The sequence below is a fragment of the Corythoichthys intestinalis genome, chromosome 10 (genome assembly GCF_030265065.1).
Source record: "Corythoichthys intestinalis isolate RoL2023-P3 chromosome 10, ASM3026506v1, whole genome shotgun sequence".
In the NCBI taxonomy this organism is placed as follows: domain Eukaryota; kingdom Metazoa; phylum Chordata; class Actinopteri; order Syngnathiformes; family Syngnathidae; genus Corythoichthys; species Corythoichthys intestinalis.
In genome coordinates this window covers 22661222-22676846 of record NC_080404.1, presented here as the reverse complement: position 1 = coordinate 22676846, position 15625 = coordinate 22661222, and the positions used below count along the sequence as shown (strand labels likewise).

The 15625-nt window shown below is 37.0% G+C and overlaps 1 protein-coding gene across 3 annotated transcripts in view; it reads left to right on the top strand.

Moving 5' to 3' along the window:
* The window catches only part of hspa12a (heat shock protein 12A), a 55709-nt gene extending 40301 nt beyond the window's left edge, over nt 1-15408 (top strand). For 2 of the 3 annotated variants that reach the window (XM_057848742.1, XM_057848741.1), the window contains 5 exons: nt 326-415; nt 691-795; nt 883-1141; nt 5574-5677; nt 8447-15408. In XM_057848742.1, the coding sequence (XP_057704725.1) occupies nt 326-415; nt 691-795; nt 883-1141; nt 5574-5677; nt 8447-9078 (1190 nt within the window). In that variant the 3' untranslated portion in view covers nt 9079-15408. The remainder of the gene's footprint in view (nt 1-325; nt 416-690; nt 796-882; nt 1142-5573; nt 5678-8446) is intronic. The other variant, XM_057848743.1, reaches the window with a different exon arrangement.
* Nucleotides 15409-15625: the final 217 nt, after the last annotated feature.

Below are 15625 nucleotides of genomic sequence, written 5' to 3'. Positions count from 1 at the left end.
AATCAATGTCCAATTAGCAATGTGGTACGTCAAACCTGTTGATACATTATTATTTTTGCCAAAGAAATGCTCACTAATACTGATTTGTAAAGAGTATTTGAAATAATTGAGCTTTTTGTGTGCAAAACTCTTAGACCTTTTAAGCTCACCTTATGAAAAATGGAAGTAAAAACAAAATAGTTGTGTTTCTAGTTCTGTTCTTTTTGAATAAAAAAAAAAAATTATGCATTTTTCATGTGCATGTGACCCACCCACCTTTCCTTTCACTCTATGTGAGTCACAAAGCTTGGCATTTCTCACTAAAATTCTCTCTCTTAACAACCAGCCAACAAGGAGCATGTTCGGCGCAACCGGCAAAGTCGCACTTTTTTGGTGGAAAATGTCATAGGGGAGCTTTGGTCGGAGCTGGAAGAAGGTAGTGTCTCCTTTTAACTGCCTTTCATTCTTTCCATGCGCTTGCTAGTTTCTCTGCTGTAGTCTGACACATTTATTCATTTCTGTTTTCTATGAATTAATTGATATTAATTAATTCATAATTAATTAATAACTTGCTCCCGCATTAATCAGAGTTTAACATTCTCAATTTGTCATCTGGATCTGGACTGAACTGTAGCTACTTTTGTGGTGACTGATGATAGATGTCATATCAGTCCTAAGGTTAAGTTTACGATCATAAAATCTTTAATGCAGGTGATCGTTATGTGGTGGTTGACTGTGGCGGAGGGACAGTGGATCTTACTGTCCATCAGATTCGTCTCCCGGAAGGTCATCTAAAAGAGCTTTACAAGGCCTCTGGTAACATTTGTCATCTGCTTTTTTACATATTCTGCTCTGCATGTTTCTTCTGGATTTTAAGTCAGCCCACTCATTTTTCCACTATAGGTGGCCCATATGGCTCTCTTGGGATTGACTATGAATTTGAGAAGCTGCTTTGTCAGATCTTTGGCCAGGACTTCATTGATCAGTTCAAAATCAAGCGGCCAGCAGCTTGGGTGGACTTAATGATTGCTTTTGAATCACGGAAACGAGCAGCGGCGCCAGGCAGGTCCAATCCCCTAAATATTAACTTGCCCTTCTCGTTCATTGACTACTACAAGAAGTTCCGGGGCCACAGTGTTGAACACGCCCTACGCAAAAGCAAGTAAGTATGCTAAGTTTCCCAACCTTCAAGCCAAATCATATAGTTTACAATTAAGTTGTTGTATAGCCAAAAGATTTAAAAAAAACTGCTGTTTATTGCTGCTATGCTGCATTTTCAGCATTTTTTGGCAAACATCTGTTTATTCCATCACTCTCTCTAGCCATGGCAATTTTCCATAGCAGTGGTCGAGCAGTTCAGCCCTTATCCTATGTGTGTATATTTTCTGTCACAATGGGAGTATTTCATAGTTGAGTGCATGAGAAAGGCAAGAGATCCAGGGAAGGCAAATAGTGCAGGAGAAGAGGTTAATTGTCAAAAATGCAGACGGAGGTACATAGCAGGATTATAAGTAACAAGACAAAAACAATCATTAAAAACTGAGGAACTAGCCTAAAAAAAAATCTGCATACGCAATGAATGGCATGCTCTAACAAAATGAAAATAATCAGAAACATACTGTAAGTCATGGAAACAGAAATATATACAGGAAGCCCTTTGCCTGACACAACCAGACTCTGCAACTTTGCAGGCTAACTACACATAAAAAGTTTACACATTGTACACATTTTTGTCTCGTTCTCGTCTCGTCAGACGAAAACTGGCATTCGTCTCGTTATGTTTTAGTCTCCTAAGACACATTTTTAGCTCGTTATCGTCTCGTCATTGTCATGAAAAAATTGTTCGTCGACAAAATATTTTCGTTATCGTCATTATTGACGAAAACAACACTGCTCAACAATGCCCCGTCCGTCATTAGTGCATAGTGCTTGTCTGTGTTTGTGAGCCAGGAGTATCTTTGCCTTTTTTGCTCTCCTTTGTTCACATTATGGCTCCAAAGAAGAGAGCTGAGTCTTCTAACGATGTTGCTCCAGCCAAAAGGAAAACAGTGAACCACAAAAACAAAGCTCAACACTATAGAAGGATCGGAGAAAGGAGGGACACCAATGAACATCGGTGATGTTATGCTGCGTTCAGACCGAAGTTAAACCATCGCACTTAAAAGTCTTGCTCGTCGCTAAAAGCAGTTTTGTGTTCGCGGACCTTACGTCGCTAACAGTCGAAGTACGCAAAACCAAACAACTTCCAGTTCATGTAAAATAAAAATAAGGACAGTAATGTAACAAATCAGAGTGCATGTATGCTCCAGGTTGCAATGTTGAGTGTTCTATTTTCTGGGCTTTCCCTAAACGCATCGTGTGTTTGACTGGATTGAGAGGTTGACGAGTTGGTTTTGTTTTGTTGGCGTCGGCTGTGGCTTACAGTAGTCGTGTTCCGTGCTTTTGGTTGCAAATAAACCACGGAAAACCCGAAGAAAGCTGCATCGTCCTTGTAGACGCTACACTAATATAAAGACAATAATTTTGTAATTTTACTACTTTTTTTTAGTAACGTAACTTCAATCTCCTAATATGATGCCAAAAGCAGTTTCGTGATCGGCAAAAGTCGGTGCACATAGCTCTCACACGCTTGGAATCTGGTGAGGAAGAATATTGTCTTTTTATGATTTTTTTTTTTTTTTTTTTTTTATGACTACAAAGCAGCAATATAATAACGATGGGCAAGGATCAAAAGGTCAAAAGAAACCCCCAAAAAGTTTGTTTTGTAATCAATTATTAGATAAATTAATAAATTGCTTCCTTACCGGATCAGTATTCAGTATCGGCTGAGCCTCAAAATCAGGTTACTCAAACTCTGGTGCAAAAATATCTGATAAGGACAACTCTAGTTGACACAGATGCAAAACAGTCTGTCATATACATACATTATTAGGTTTAATAAATGGCAAAAAAAGTAAAGAAAAAAGTGTTTTTATTTTCAAAAAGTACATATAATGGCATTTTGTTTCATTTGTTTCATCAAAAATTAAATCAGTTAAATGGGATCCATTATTATTGTGTTATTATTAATTAATTAATTAATTATTATTGTTATTACCGCTGCCACATTTTCTGGAGTTCTGGCGGTGCGAGGCCGGCCGTTTGATTTTCATTTAAATGCAGATCCAGTAGCTATGAAGTTGGTGACCCATAACAACAGGGGTCCCCAAATTACGGCCCGGGGGCTGGATACGGGCCACATTTGGTCCGGCCCCATGAACAATTTTTTTTTTTTTCAATCGTGTTATTTATTTCCTGGCTTTTTTCTGTGAAGAACCCAGAAAGGGTTATTTGGTTATTATCTATTTGATTTATTTATATTATATTATGATATTATTTTTATTTTATTTACTTTTGTTCCGTGAAGAATCCAGAAAGGGTTATTTGATTGTGGCTTTTTGAAAAACAATAAATTTTTACATTTAGGCACTCCTGCAATCGTCACACTTTTTCTGTTACAAACTGACTCGGCCCCTCATCAGAGAAGGGAAAAGTTATGTGGTCCTCACAGGAAAAAGTTTGGGGACCCCTGCATAACAAAATCGTTGTTTGAGCTGGTACGGGATCATGTCTACCAAGATTGAAGTACAAACGGAACACTCGTCGTGTTGCAGTTACAGATTTGTTTGTGTCAATAAACATTTCCACAATGAAAGCGCGATGCTCACCAGTCCAATTCATGGCATCAACTGAACAAGAAACAAAAAACAATGGCATTATAAAGAAACAAAGCAAAATGGCATCATATGAAAAAAAATGGCATTATATGTACTTTTCTAGAATAACAACACGTTTTTGTTCCTTTACTTTATGTGCCTTTTATTACACCGACAAATGTGTCGGATCATTTTGCCTGACCCCTTACTTATGAACTATTAAATCTCTGTTTTATGTTTTAGGAATACTTCATACAATATTTATAATGATAGATTTTCTCTTTCAGCAATGGGTGTAGAATATCACTGACCACAGTTTCAAATTTAACTGCCGTTTACTGTCTGTATATTTTAGTAATCCCATAGTGCAGCATAAGAAAATTTCCCTGGTTGAAACACTAGCCGTCAGTGGGTCTTGTTGCTTTCAGGGAGGGGCTACCATAAACTCTCATATGACCATAATGGGCACAAATGGCACACATGGGATTATAATATGTAGTCCTAATCGACTGCTTCAAGATTTATGATCTAACAGACACACCGAATTAGACAAATACAAAAGGACTTGGTACATTGCTATTAATCTACACATGCATGATGGAACACACAAAAGCAAATGTATGTATGATAAATCCAGCACATTTTTTCTTTATATATTGAATTATTGGAACATATAACAAATTGTACTGTACTATGACTTTATTTTTTAAATTAAATGCGGCCCTTGAGGACAAGTTTGCCCACCCCTAGTGTTTAGACCCCCAAAACTATACTACATTGTCATAATTTCAATTTGAGTTTATGAGGTTTTTTTCTGATGTCCTCTTGTCACTACACAAAGGTTATTTTACTTTTATGTAAGAAGGAGATTTTTATTTATTGGTTTTGTAATTTCTTGATAAAAAAGGATGTCTAAAGTCAAAGGCTACCTTGGTGCTTGGAATGAATCCAACACAATTCCAACTAATCACTTTAACCTTTTGACTTGTTTCTACTCAAGGTTAGTGTTTCCCTGTAATATTAACTGCTAAACCAAGGCAATCACAGAAGTGTATTTTAAGCAAATTACAGTGGTACCTCTACATACGTAGTTAATTCGTTCCAGGATCTTGTTTGTAAGTCGAAATGATCGTATGTCGAGCAGGATTTCCCCATAAGAATACATTATAATCCCATTAATTGGTTCCACAGCCAGAAAACCTACACTAAATCCTTAATAAATACTGCTGTTACTATTCCAAATGACAATTACAAAGTGTAAAACAAATACATTTTGAATAAAAATTGGAATAATAATATAATAATAGTAATAACATAATAATAATAATACCTGTAATAATGTAACAAATGGGGTTCTAATGTAGGAGTTGTATTTTGTGTGGTGTACCTGAACACACCTCGGGGCTGACGGCAGAGTGAGAGAGTGCAGTTTAGTTACTTTCACGTTTAACGTCCTTTTGTTGCTGGCAGTTGGCGTGTGGTTTACACAAGTTCTGAAATAAATGACTAAAAACCTGACGAATCTGGCAATCTCTTTGGCGATGATTGTCACCTTAACTTATAAAGACTGGCAAACGGAGGTCGGAGGAGTATTGTCAAGTAGTTCACGAACGGGCACCCCACACTCATATTTTTCCATTGGTAAGCTTCACTTTTTTTCCACCACCTGCTTTAACATTCTTGGAACCCATGTTGATTTCTCTCACAAGAAAATCTGCAGTGTGTCCGTCTTGCGCGAAAACAATGAAATTGTGACGCTGTCATAAATCGTTGTACAAATGGCGAGTCAAATGTTACGTCGGATGTCGAAAAGATCGTGTGTCAAAGCGATCGTATTTCGAGGTACCACTGTAGCAGTTTTTACTACTGTGGATGAACATTGTTTTCCTTTCTCCCTAGTGTGGATTTTGTTAAATGGTCATCGCAGGGGATGCTGAGGATGAGTCCTGATGCTATGAATTCCCTTTTCAAACCCACCATCGACCATATCATTCAGCACCTAAGTAAGATACATTTTAAACTTACACATTACACCGGATCCGCTTCCGAAATGAATGTAATTCTGCCCTACCTGGCTTTATTTGTATGTCAACATGAACCTTTTCTTGTCATTCTAAACAGTAGCTTTTTGTTTAAAATGGATGAGTAAAGCATTGGAAAAGTAAAAGTGGTTGTAATAGCAGTAGTAACAAACCACATCAACCCATGCCTGGGCTGTCCACATGTAATTATTTCGTCAGTATAATGATGCAATATTTTGCTTTTTACATCTGTTATCATTTTGTCAATGTCAAAAATGACATGATAAAAACTGAATTGAAAAGTATTTAACAGCTCAACACAACACGAGGGGTAGCGTGTCAAAACTCCAAGCGAAGCTTAGCTCAAAGCACAGTCAATTTCGCAGACAATTTCCAGTTTCTTTTGTAGTTGTTGTGCATCATGGAAAAAAATGTTTTTACAAAGAGTAGGCGTTACATGTTTTGGTAAAAACCGAAGAGGAACTAAGTTACAATTGCATTTCAATGCAATATTGACTTAAATGCTTTAATATCGATAAGGATTATAAATACAGTAATATTGAGAATAGCTGCTGAAAAGGTTTTGGCGTTTATTTTCATGTCAGCATTTTTGTTGTCACTTCACATTTTTAGCAACAAATCGTGAAAATAAAAATGTGCACAGTAATGATTATTTGTGCAAATGTAGTATAAAATTAGAAAAAATGTGGTCATTTAGTACTTATTTGAAATTGTGATGAACTACACAGTTATTTTTAATTTTTTTAACAATATTTACATCTCTGCCCTAATTTTTGGGAATAGTCAAAGCATACTGATGTTGTTTGTGATGTTGTTTTTTTGCGCCCTCCAGTGGTAGGATTGTAAATTAGTTCATAAGAGTCCCTGACTTGATTTTGAATTAAGGAAATACCGTGATCCGTCGCTACTTCGTGCCCTCTGTCCATCGTGGATGTTTTTCAATTAAAAAAAAAAAAATAATAATACAGATGAGCTGTCCCGAGCGATCGCGCAGTCTCTCTCTCGCGCCAAGCATGTATATTCTTGTTTAAAAATGATTCGGTGGGACATTAACATGTTTAAAACTTACCATAATCATCACTTTTGAAGTGCTTATAAAACATTTATTAAAATACATATACGTATATATACTAGTATTTATAGGCCTATACATATTTTTCTAAATTGTACTTTGGGAAAGAAAAGTGAAAATACAGATCTTATATGCATCTCTTTCCAATGCTAAATCTGAATAAATACATTGAACACACAGTGTATTGGGTGCACTACTTCACCGTTTTTCACTTATCGCGGCAGGTTCTGGTCCCCATTAAACGAGGGATCACTGTATAAATTGTAGTGCTTTAATTAAATCATTTTTTTTAACCATTCCTACAACTGTTAATGAATGAGGCCCAATGTTTTAATCCTCCTGCTCCAGGTATGGGACTGCGTAATTAGTGATATTTATAGAATTGTCTGATATTAACGGGTAGCCGATAATACCGGTCAACAAAAGCATTTTAAAATGATATTGGATAATATTGACATCAGTTTTTCATTATATTTTGGGTCAATATGCATATGGCAGTGCTGTCATGTCCACTTCTTGCCTGCCTGTGCTTCCGGTGTTTTGACACCTCCCTTTTGGCGCTTGGTGTTATTAGTTTTGAAAGGCTCCAGCACTTTCGGCGGATGTAATCATATGTTGACACGAGCTCACTGCGAATAAAGAGAGCTAAATACATGAGCTAACATCTGCAGCCAGTTAGCTACAGCACTTCTTGCCATCTCATCACGTAGTTTGTGCCTTTATACAACCATCGCTTGGAAGTTACATTCTTCCTTTGTTTTATATTCATGAGCCTTGTGTAGTATGTTGGTGATGTCTGTATTTAATTTTGTTCGCAGTTGTGGTAAAATGTGGTTACATTATTTACTGTAATTACTTGCAAGCGGTTCTACCAGTTGCTATTCAGAATGACACGTGGTGTATACTTTGTTTTATTTGTGACTTTATTTCATATTATTGACACAATGTTTTGTTTTTAGTTTCACAAAAAAGTATCAGTGGTCTTGCCCAGAGAAAGATGACCACAGTATTTAAAGAGCCTGATTTGGTGATTTTCTGTTGATTTGTGTACCCCAACAGACATTGAATAGGTGCTTTATTGGCACTTTGCACTTACAATTGATCCAAAAAACTGATGTGTGCACTATTTTCAACATAGTGGTGCAATATAGGCACTTTTTCAGTTTTATTTTTCGAAGGAGAATAATTTAGAAAACCTTGAAGTTGTTACATTTATCATTATTAAAGCATCCGGTGGGGCATCACAACACAATTAGCCATAATATGTTAAGTCCGCGAACGCATATATCGGTTTGTTATACAATAGGTATCGGATTTTTTGAGTTGGACAATATCACGATATTGTTTGAAAGTCATTATTGGACAACTTTAATATAAATGTTATACAATTACTTGATTAATCGAACTAATTAATCAATAGATTAATCGATTGCTTAAATAATATATAATCAATTGCTTATCTACTGCGGGTTCATCAGTTTTAGAATGCAAGGCAAAATACATTTCTAAGATCGCCATGCTAAGGTGACAACAAAGTCCTATTAGTCAGATTTTCTTTTGAATGCAGCAAGACCGTTCATACTGGTCAGACAGGTGAAAACCAGGGTGTGACCTTTATTTATGAATAATTTGGCTTGATTTTTGTTTCGTCCATGCAGATGAGCTCTTTGAGAAACCAGAAGTGAGCAACATCAAATTCCTTTTCCTTGTGGGGGGTTTCGCAGAATCACCTCTGCTACAACAGGCAGTCCAGAACATGCTTCAGGAACGCAGTCGCATTATTATCCCTCACGATGTCGGCCTCACTATCCTGAAGGGTGCAGTGCTGTTCGGGTTGGACCCAAGCATCATTAAAATCCGCCGCTCCCCACTTACGTACGGCGTCGGCGTCCTCAATCGCTTTGTAGAGGGCAAGCATCCTCCTGAAAAGCTGCTGGTGAAGGACGGAACTCGCTGGTGCACTGATGTCTTTGACACCTTCATTGCCGCCGACCAGTCAGTAGCGCTCGGCGAGAATGTGAAACGGAGTTACACGCCAGCCAAGCCCTCGCAGCAGGTTATCGTCATCCACGTCTACTGCTCTGAGAAGGAGAGTGTGGGATTCATCAGCGAGTCTGGCGTCAAAAAGTGTGGCTCACTTCGCTTGGATGTTAGTGGCACAGAAAGCGCGGCTCCACGCCGTGAGATCCAGACACTCATGCAGTTTGGTGACACCGAAATTAGAGCCATGGCAGTGGATGTGTCCACTGGGCGCACAGTTAAAGCTAGCATCGACTTCCTCAGCCATTAAGAGAGCAGTGAGCTTGCGGTAATTTATAGGGAAAAATGGAAATAAAACACTCACATAGCATAATATTAAAACATTCTAAAGGAATCTGACACATATTTTGGGTATTCTACTATTGAATCAAACCTATCACTCAAACCATTAAGCAATGCTGGCATTATAATGGCCCATTTGGATGTCCTATTTATGCTTAATCTCTTATTAGCTAATTGATATTATGACACAAGAAGCATAACGTCTCAAAGACAAAAAAAAAAGAAAACTGTGTGGATTAATTATCGTAAAAATAATACTGATGCTGTGAATGTAATGTTGGTCTATGTGCTCTGCAAAACAGCTTTAGGTGAAAATAGCAGAAAAGAAACATAGTCATCCTTGTTGCCAAGTATTCCTATTGACCTCTGTGAAGTTGGCCCCACATCAAACACAAATTTAAATGAAATATAGTATGTGTTATGTTTGTGCCAGTTTGTGCTGTAAAAAGTTTGATTTGTGCTGCTTTGAGATATCTGTAATTATTTAATAGGTCAATCTGAGGTCAACCAGCCACCCCATTTTGATCTAAAACTGCTAAAAATGGTGTAAATCGTTTGTGCTACGCTAGTGCTGTAAAGACTTGTTTGTGCTGCAACATTTTTGTAGATACAGGTCGCCCCCGGGTTACGAATGAGTTCAGATTCGACGCAAGCAACATAACCCGAATTTCTGCATAAGTCGGAATGAAGCCTTTGTAATATCCCCTGAATCTCAAAATAACTGTCCAAAAACATGTATTATACGTCATTGTACCGTCCTCGCCAAGACGCTGGAGTTAAGCTCTAGATAAACAGCGAGCTTAGCTCCGAAATGACGCATGCATACAGAAATCCCTTGCTTGTAGCTGTTGCTTGCACCGGTTGTTGCTCAGTGTCGGTGAGCCAGCTGTGCTACACAATTGCTGGGGGAGGTGAAACTCCTGAACTTTTTCCTCAATCGAAGAAAACGAAGTCCCTGGTGTGCGAATACTTCAGCTACAGAAAAGTTACAGACGGTCGCAGCTTAGAAAAGAGCCAACTGACATGTAAAACATGTTTGCGGAGGGTGGCTGCCGAGGAGGCAATACCTGCAATATGATTTCGCATTCATACAAAATTAAAGGTTAGTAAACATCGTCATGAACATTTCCCACCAGCTACGAGATTTAACTCCAGCATGTTTAGTGTGTCTAGCAGTGGTAAAATATGTGGTGTTTTTTTCTCTCTGGCAACTGTCTGTGTTGAGAAAGAGAGTATGTGTATAATGTAAACATGATACGAGTCATACACACGTGTTTTTTATGGAAAATTATTTGATTGTTTTTGTTCGGGTTAAATGAAACTTTATACAGCACAAACCGGCACAAATATAGCACAAACAATTGATATGAAATTGTGTCTGATAAGGGGCCAACTTTACAGAGGTTTCATACTGTTATCTGAATTAGGTCAGTGTTACACTGGATTTGTACAGTGTTACGATCATTATATTACATGCTGAGGGTTCTTTCAACCATCACTAAATTAATTGACATAACCAATCTTACTATTTTTTAGCACATTTTTTTACGCTAAATGCCCATCCTAATTCAACCGTGCCATTCGTATGGTTTACAACCAGCATTTGAGAGCTCGATCAAAAAGAATAGAACTGGCTAGGAATCCTACTGCGCAGCTTGCATGAAAGGCAACTGCATGTACTACTAAATCATACACTATACATGTAGAGCTGTTGCTTTCTCTAGGCATTGAAAGGAAATGCGGCATTCAGTAATCCAGCAAAAACAAAGGTTAGAGTCAAATTTCATCGGTGTCAGTGTAATTTTTCTAATCCGTGTTTTGGAATGTGTGGTACATTGTCTGCTCTATGAATGGTAAAGTTATTCAACGATGGGCAATAAATCTATCATTCTAAAACCGGCTAAGCGCTAGTAAGTAACGCTATCAGATCTTCTTTTGCACTGCCTGCATTTGTTAATGCTTTAAATTTGGCCAGCCCATTCAGATATGCTCAATCTTAGTGTGGCCAACAGTCATGTTTGTTTATCCCTGTATATACAGTATTTAAATATTGTACAGATTTTTAGCATTGTGTCAATAGCTTTAGCTTCAGTAGTTTTATGCACAAGTTTGAGAGCACGCGTGCTTTTATGTATTGAGCACGTCATCCAGCATCGCACGAGAGCCACTGTGACCTTTATTGATGAGGAAGAGGGAAAATTTTATCCAGTTCATGACAACACAGCTCAACATGGCTTGAGGTTGTTGCCTGTCAATTCTACAAAAGTTGAGTTTTTAATTATTATTATTATTGCTAATCAGTGAAAGCATTTTTTCTTTTTACTAAGTCTGGAGGTAATCAGGCTTGCCAGTAGTAGGTGAGATTGAGTTCAACTTTAGTTTTGTTTCATTGGATTAGCTATATCATACTTAAATTTGATTAGTGATCTTAAATATTTAAGTGGGGAAATTTTCAAAAGAGTTTAAGATTGGGGAAAAAAATACCTTTTCGTAGAAATTTGGATGGTTTGGGAAGCAGGTCAGTAACTATGTACTTTACAGTCAAATTAAGCTATGCCATTTGTTATTGTCAGAGGTGGGTAGAATAGCCAAGAATTTTACTCATTATTTATAAGTAATTTAAAGTCATTTTTTTAAAGATGAGTTTTACATTAGAAGAAGTAAGAAAGTACGCGATGAATACTCAGTAATTGCTTGGAATGTCTGTTTTTTTTTAACAATACAGTGGTACCTCTACATACGAAGTTAATTCATTCCAGGACCTGGTTTGTAAGTCAAAATGGTCATATGTCGAGAGGGACTTTCCTATAGGAATACATTATAATCCCATTAATTTGTTCCACAGCCCAAAAACATACGCTAAATCTGCCCGAAAGCTGAAGATGGGTCATCACTGGGTCTTTCAGCAAGACAATGACCCTAAACATATGGCCAAATCTACACAGAAATGGTTCACCAGACACAAAATCAAGCTCCTCCCATGGCCATCTCAGTCCCCAGACCTTGTTTTGTTGGCAAAAGGGGGTCGTACAAAGTATTAACACCAGGGGTGCTAATAATTGTGACACACGAATAATTATTTCTATATGTGTGATTTTTTTCCCCCACTGAATAAATGCACTTGTATTGATGGTTACATTTTTCTCTTTTTTTCCATTGAGGTCCCATAATGTTTGAATTAAAAAAAAAAAAATTATTAGAAACTAAAAAACACATCTTAACCAGGGGTGCCAATAATTATGGAGGGCACTGTAGCAATTACACATAGCAAAACAAATAAAATATAAATGCAAATCGGAATGATAATAATTATTATGTAACAAATCGTTTTGCATGCTGTTCCTGAACGCACTGTGTGACTGATGACAGAGAGAGGTGCGGAAGAGTTTTTGCTTTCTCTTTTCATGTTGTTGGCGTCGGCTATGGTGGATAGTTGCTGTGTTGTGTTGCACAAGTTCTGAAATTAATGATTGAAAACCTGACGAAGCTAGTTGTCTCCTTAACTAATATGGGCTGGCGAATGGAAGTCAGAGGAGGACCGTCGAGATCGTAAACACATTCCGGCCGTATCGTCGAGCCAGTTCACTAACACGCTCACCACGCTCATATTTTTCTATCATTTCCATCTTAATTTCAATGCTAAGTGTCACATTTTTCATTTTTTTTCACTACCTGCACTAACACTGAGACCCAGGTTGATTTCTCTTACAAGAAAATATGCCATGCTTCCGTCTTGCGGGAAAACAATGTAATTGTGACACTGTCATAAATCATTGTATTTCGAGCATGCCGACATATGTCGAGACAAACGAGTCAAATTTTACGTCGAAAGGATTGTACGTTGATACGTCAAGGTACCACTGTAGTAATTTTTTTTTCTTAGCACACTGTCATCTATGTATACTGTAATTAGTTGCGCTATAACCTATTACATGACCATATACTGTAAGGCAGAAAAAAAACTTAACTCATTGAATTCCAACTAGAAAAATCTACAGAAATGAAACACTTTAAAGACTCCATCAGATTGAACAGGCCATCGTGATCACAGTCACAGGACTTCTGACTGACAGCTCATGTGTGTTGTTGTTACGTCTGATTGGTATAAAGTCAGGTGATTGTTATTTGTGAAAGTGGTAGAGCCGCTATGGGCAATATAAAATAAATAAAATCTGATATGTAGGATAAAAAGGAAAAATATAACAACTACTGCAGTCCAAAGTAGTCGAGCAAGAGCTGTGTTTCTTCTTTACAAATCTATTCAAGTAAAATCAAAATGTATGGACTGGTAAAACTCTTAGAAGTACAGTTTTCTCAAAGCTCAAGTAAATGTAACTATAAATCTGACCCAGTACTACCCACCTCTGGTTATTTTATGTTAAGTGATTATTAGACATTTCAGTGCCGTCCACCTTTTGTTATATTAATTTTTCATTGGTATCCTGTGCCCATTATTAATATATTCCCTATCAGTTAATGACAGTTTGAATTTTTAACGTCAAAAAAATTGATGCTGCATCTCAACATGGTTTTTCGAGCTACCTGCAGGGGAATTTTGAAGAAATTTTCGTGCCTTGAAAAGTCGTCTTCCCCATTAGCATATTGTCCGCTTTATTGATGTTTTTAAGAATCTGTTGAAATAGAAAAGGAATAAGCTGCTAGTGTGCCATTTATAGTGTTCTACTAAATGAGAAGGCATAAAGCAATTTCTGTTGTGATTAATTCAGCATTAACACAGAGTTTGTCAATGTAAAAATAATTGATTTTACTTATAAACTCCTTGCTTGTACTCTATTTTGCCTCAATTCTTGCAGGACACAATCATCAAACAGCTCTATGAAGCTTGCAGTATTTGATTGATTGTATTATTAGTATGGCCATCATCTATCAGGTTACATATTAACACATCATTGCCAGTGTAAAGACAGTAGATGGTGTTCCATTGTTTATTACCGTATTTTTCGGACTATAAGTCGCAGTTTTTTTTCATAGTTTGGCCGGGGGTGCGACTTATACTCTGGAGTGAATTATGTGTGAACAAATTATTACATCATTTCACATGTTATTTTCACACTAAACTGCAAGAGGACGCTCAATGTCTGTTTCAACATTGGCACTAACTTATAGAAACAACTGAGAAGGGTACTGTTCTATTTTTATTTTTAATTGCCTTTCAAGATGACATCTCTATTTTTGGTGCTGCATTTTATCAAAAAAATGTCCCCTCCAAGATGCGACTTAATACTCGGGTGTGACTTGTATATGTTTTTTTATTTCCTCTTCATTGCGCATTTTTTGGCTGGTGCAACGTATACTTGGGTGTCACTTATAGTCCGAAAAATACGACACATGATTGTCTGTCTGTTAAACATGTTTTGTGGATATTTTCAAATGATTTATTAATGCACTTTATTTTAGGTCGTATTTAGTAGTCACTTTTCAAAGTCGATATAAATACAGTTATAGCGAATATATTAAAAGCTTTAAAGAGATATTTGGCTGAAAAGAAAGGGTAGGATGGTCTTCCAAGTATCCTTACACATTTGTCTCAGTGGTGTTATATTCGTATTGAGCTGGATGGTGTTTCACACATCTTTCAATCAAACACAAAACGGCAACCACAGTGAAAAACGGTAAACCCTTAGTAAACTTGCACTGTGAGAATAAAACCCATCTTGTGCTTCTGTATTTTCAACAATTCGTAGTTTTCTAATGTCATCATTTGAATCGAGATTCTCACTGGTTGTGCTTTCCAGTAGCAAGCAGCGCACGTTTACCGACTCACTTTCTGCAATGCACGTTTTGCATGTGTCACAAATGCGAAAAAACAAGACAAGACTATAATCACAAAACAAGTTTCACTGCTGGTTGCATAAAAAGGGCAGAATGAACTGTGGAGAAACTTTGCTGACCACCACATCACTCTATACTGTACAGCTATTACAATATGAAATGGAATCATGTACTGTATTAACACACTTTCTATAAGGCAAAAGCCGATATTTCAATGTTAAGTCCATCAATTATGAAACGGCAAGTGGATGTGTCTTAAAAGTAGAAACAATCAAGTACTGTATCTTCTACACGTTATTTACAATATACACTTAAACACTTGACATGGGTGAATTTACGATCGTCTTAATCACTCTTGAATGTACTTTTTGTTGTTCCTTTTTGAATGGATAATTGTTTTTTTTACATCTCCTGTTGCTTCATTTCGTTGTCTGCTATTTTCACTTCATAAAATGTATTCTAACCATTTACAACTATTCACTGTCAGATTCTCATTATTAAAAATGTGTATTTCAACAAATTCTTTTTCTGTGTGGTCTTTACTTTTATTAATTTAATTGGGGGGAGGGGGGTGTTACCATTTGTTGGAAAATGCCCCCGTTTTGCAGAACGCAGATAGGGTTAAACAAAGACAAGTAAACCGCTTTTAAAAAGTTTTTTTTTTTTTTTTCATTTTCTGCATTACTGCGTCATCATCTTCTTCGGTGTGTATTTTTAAGACA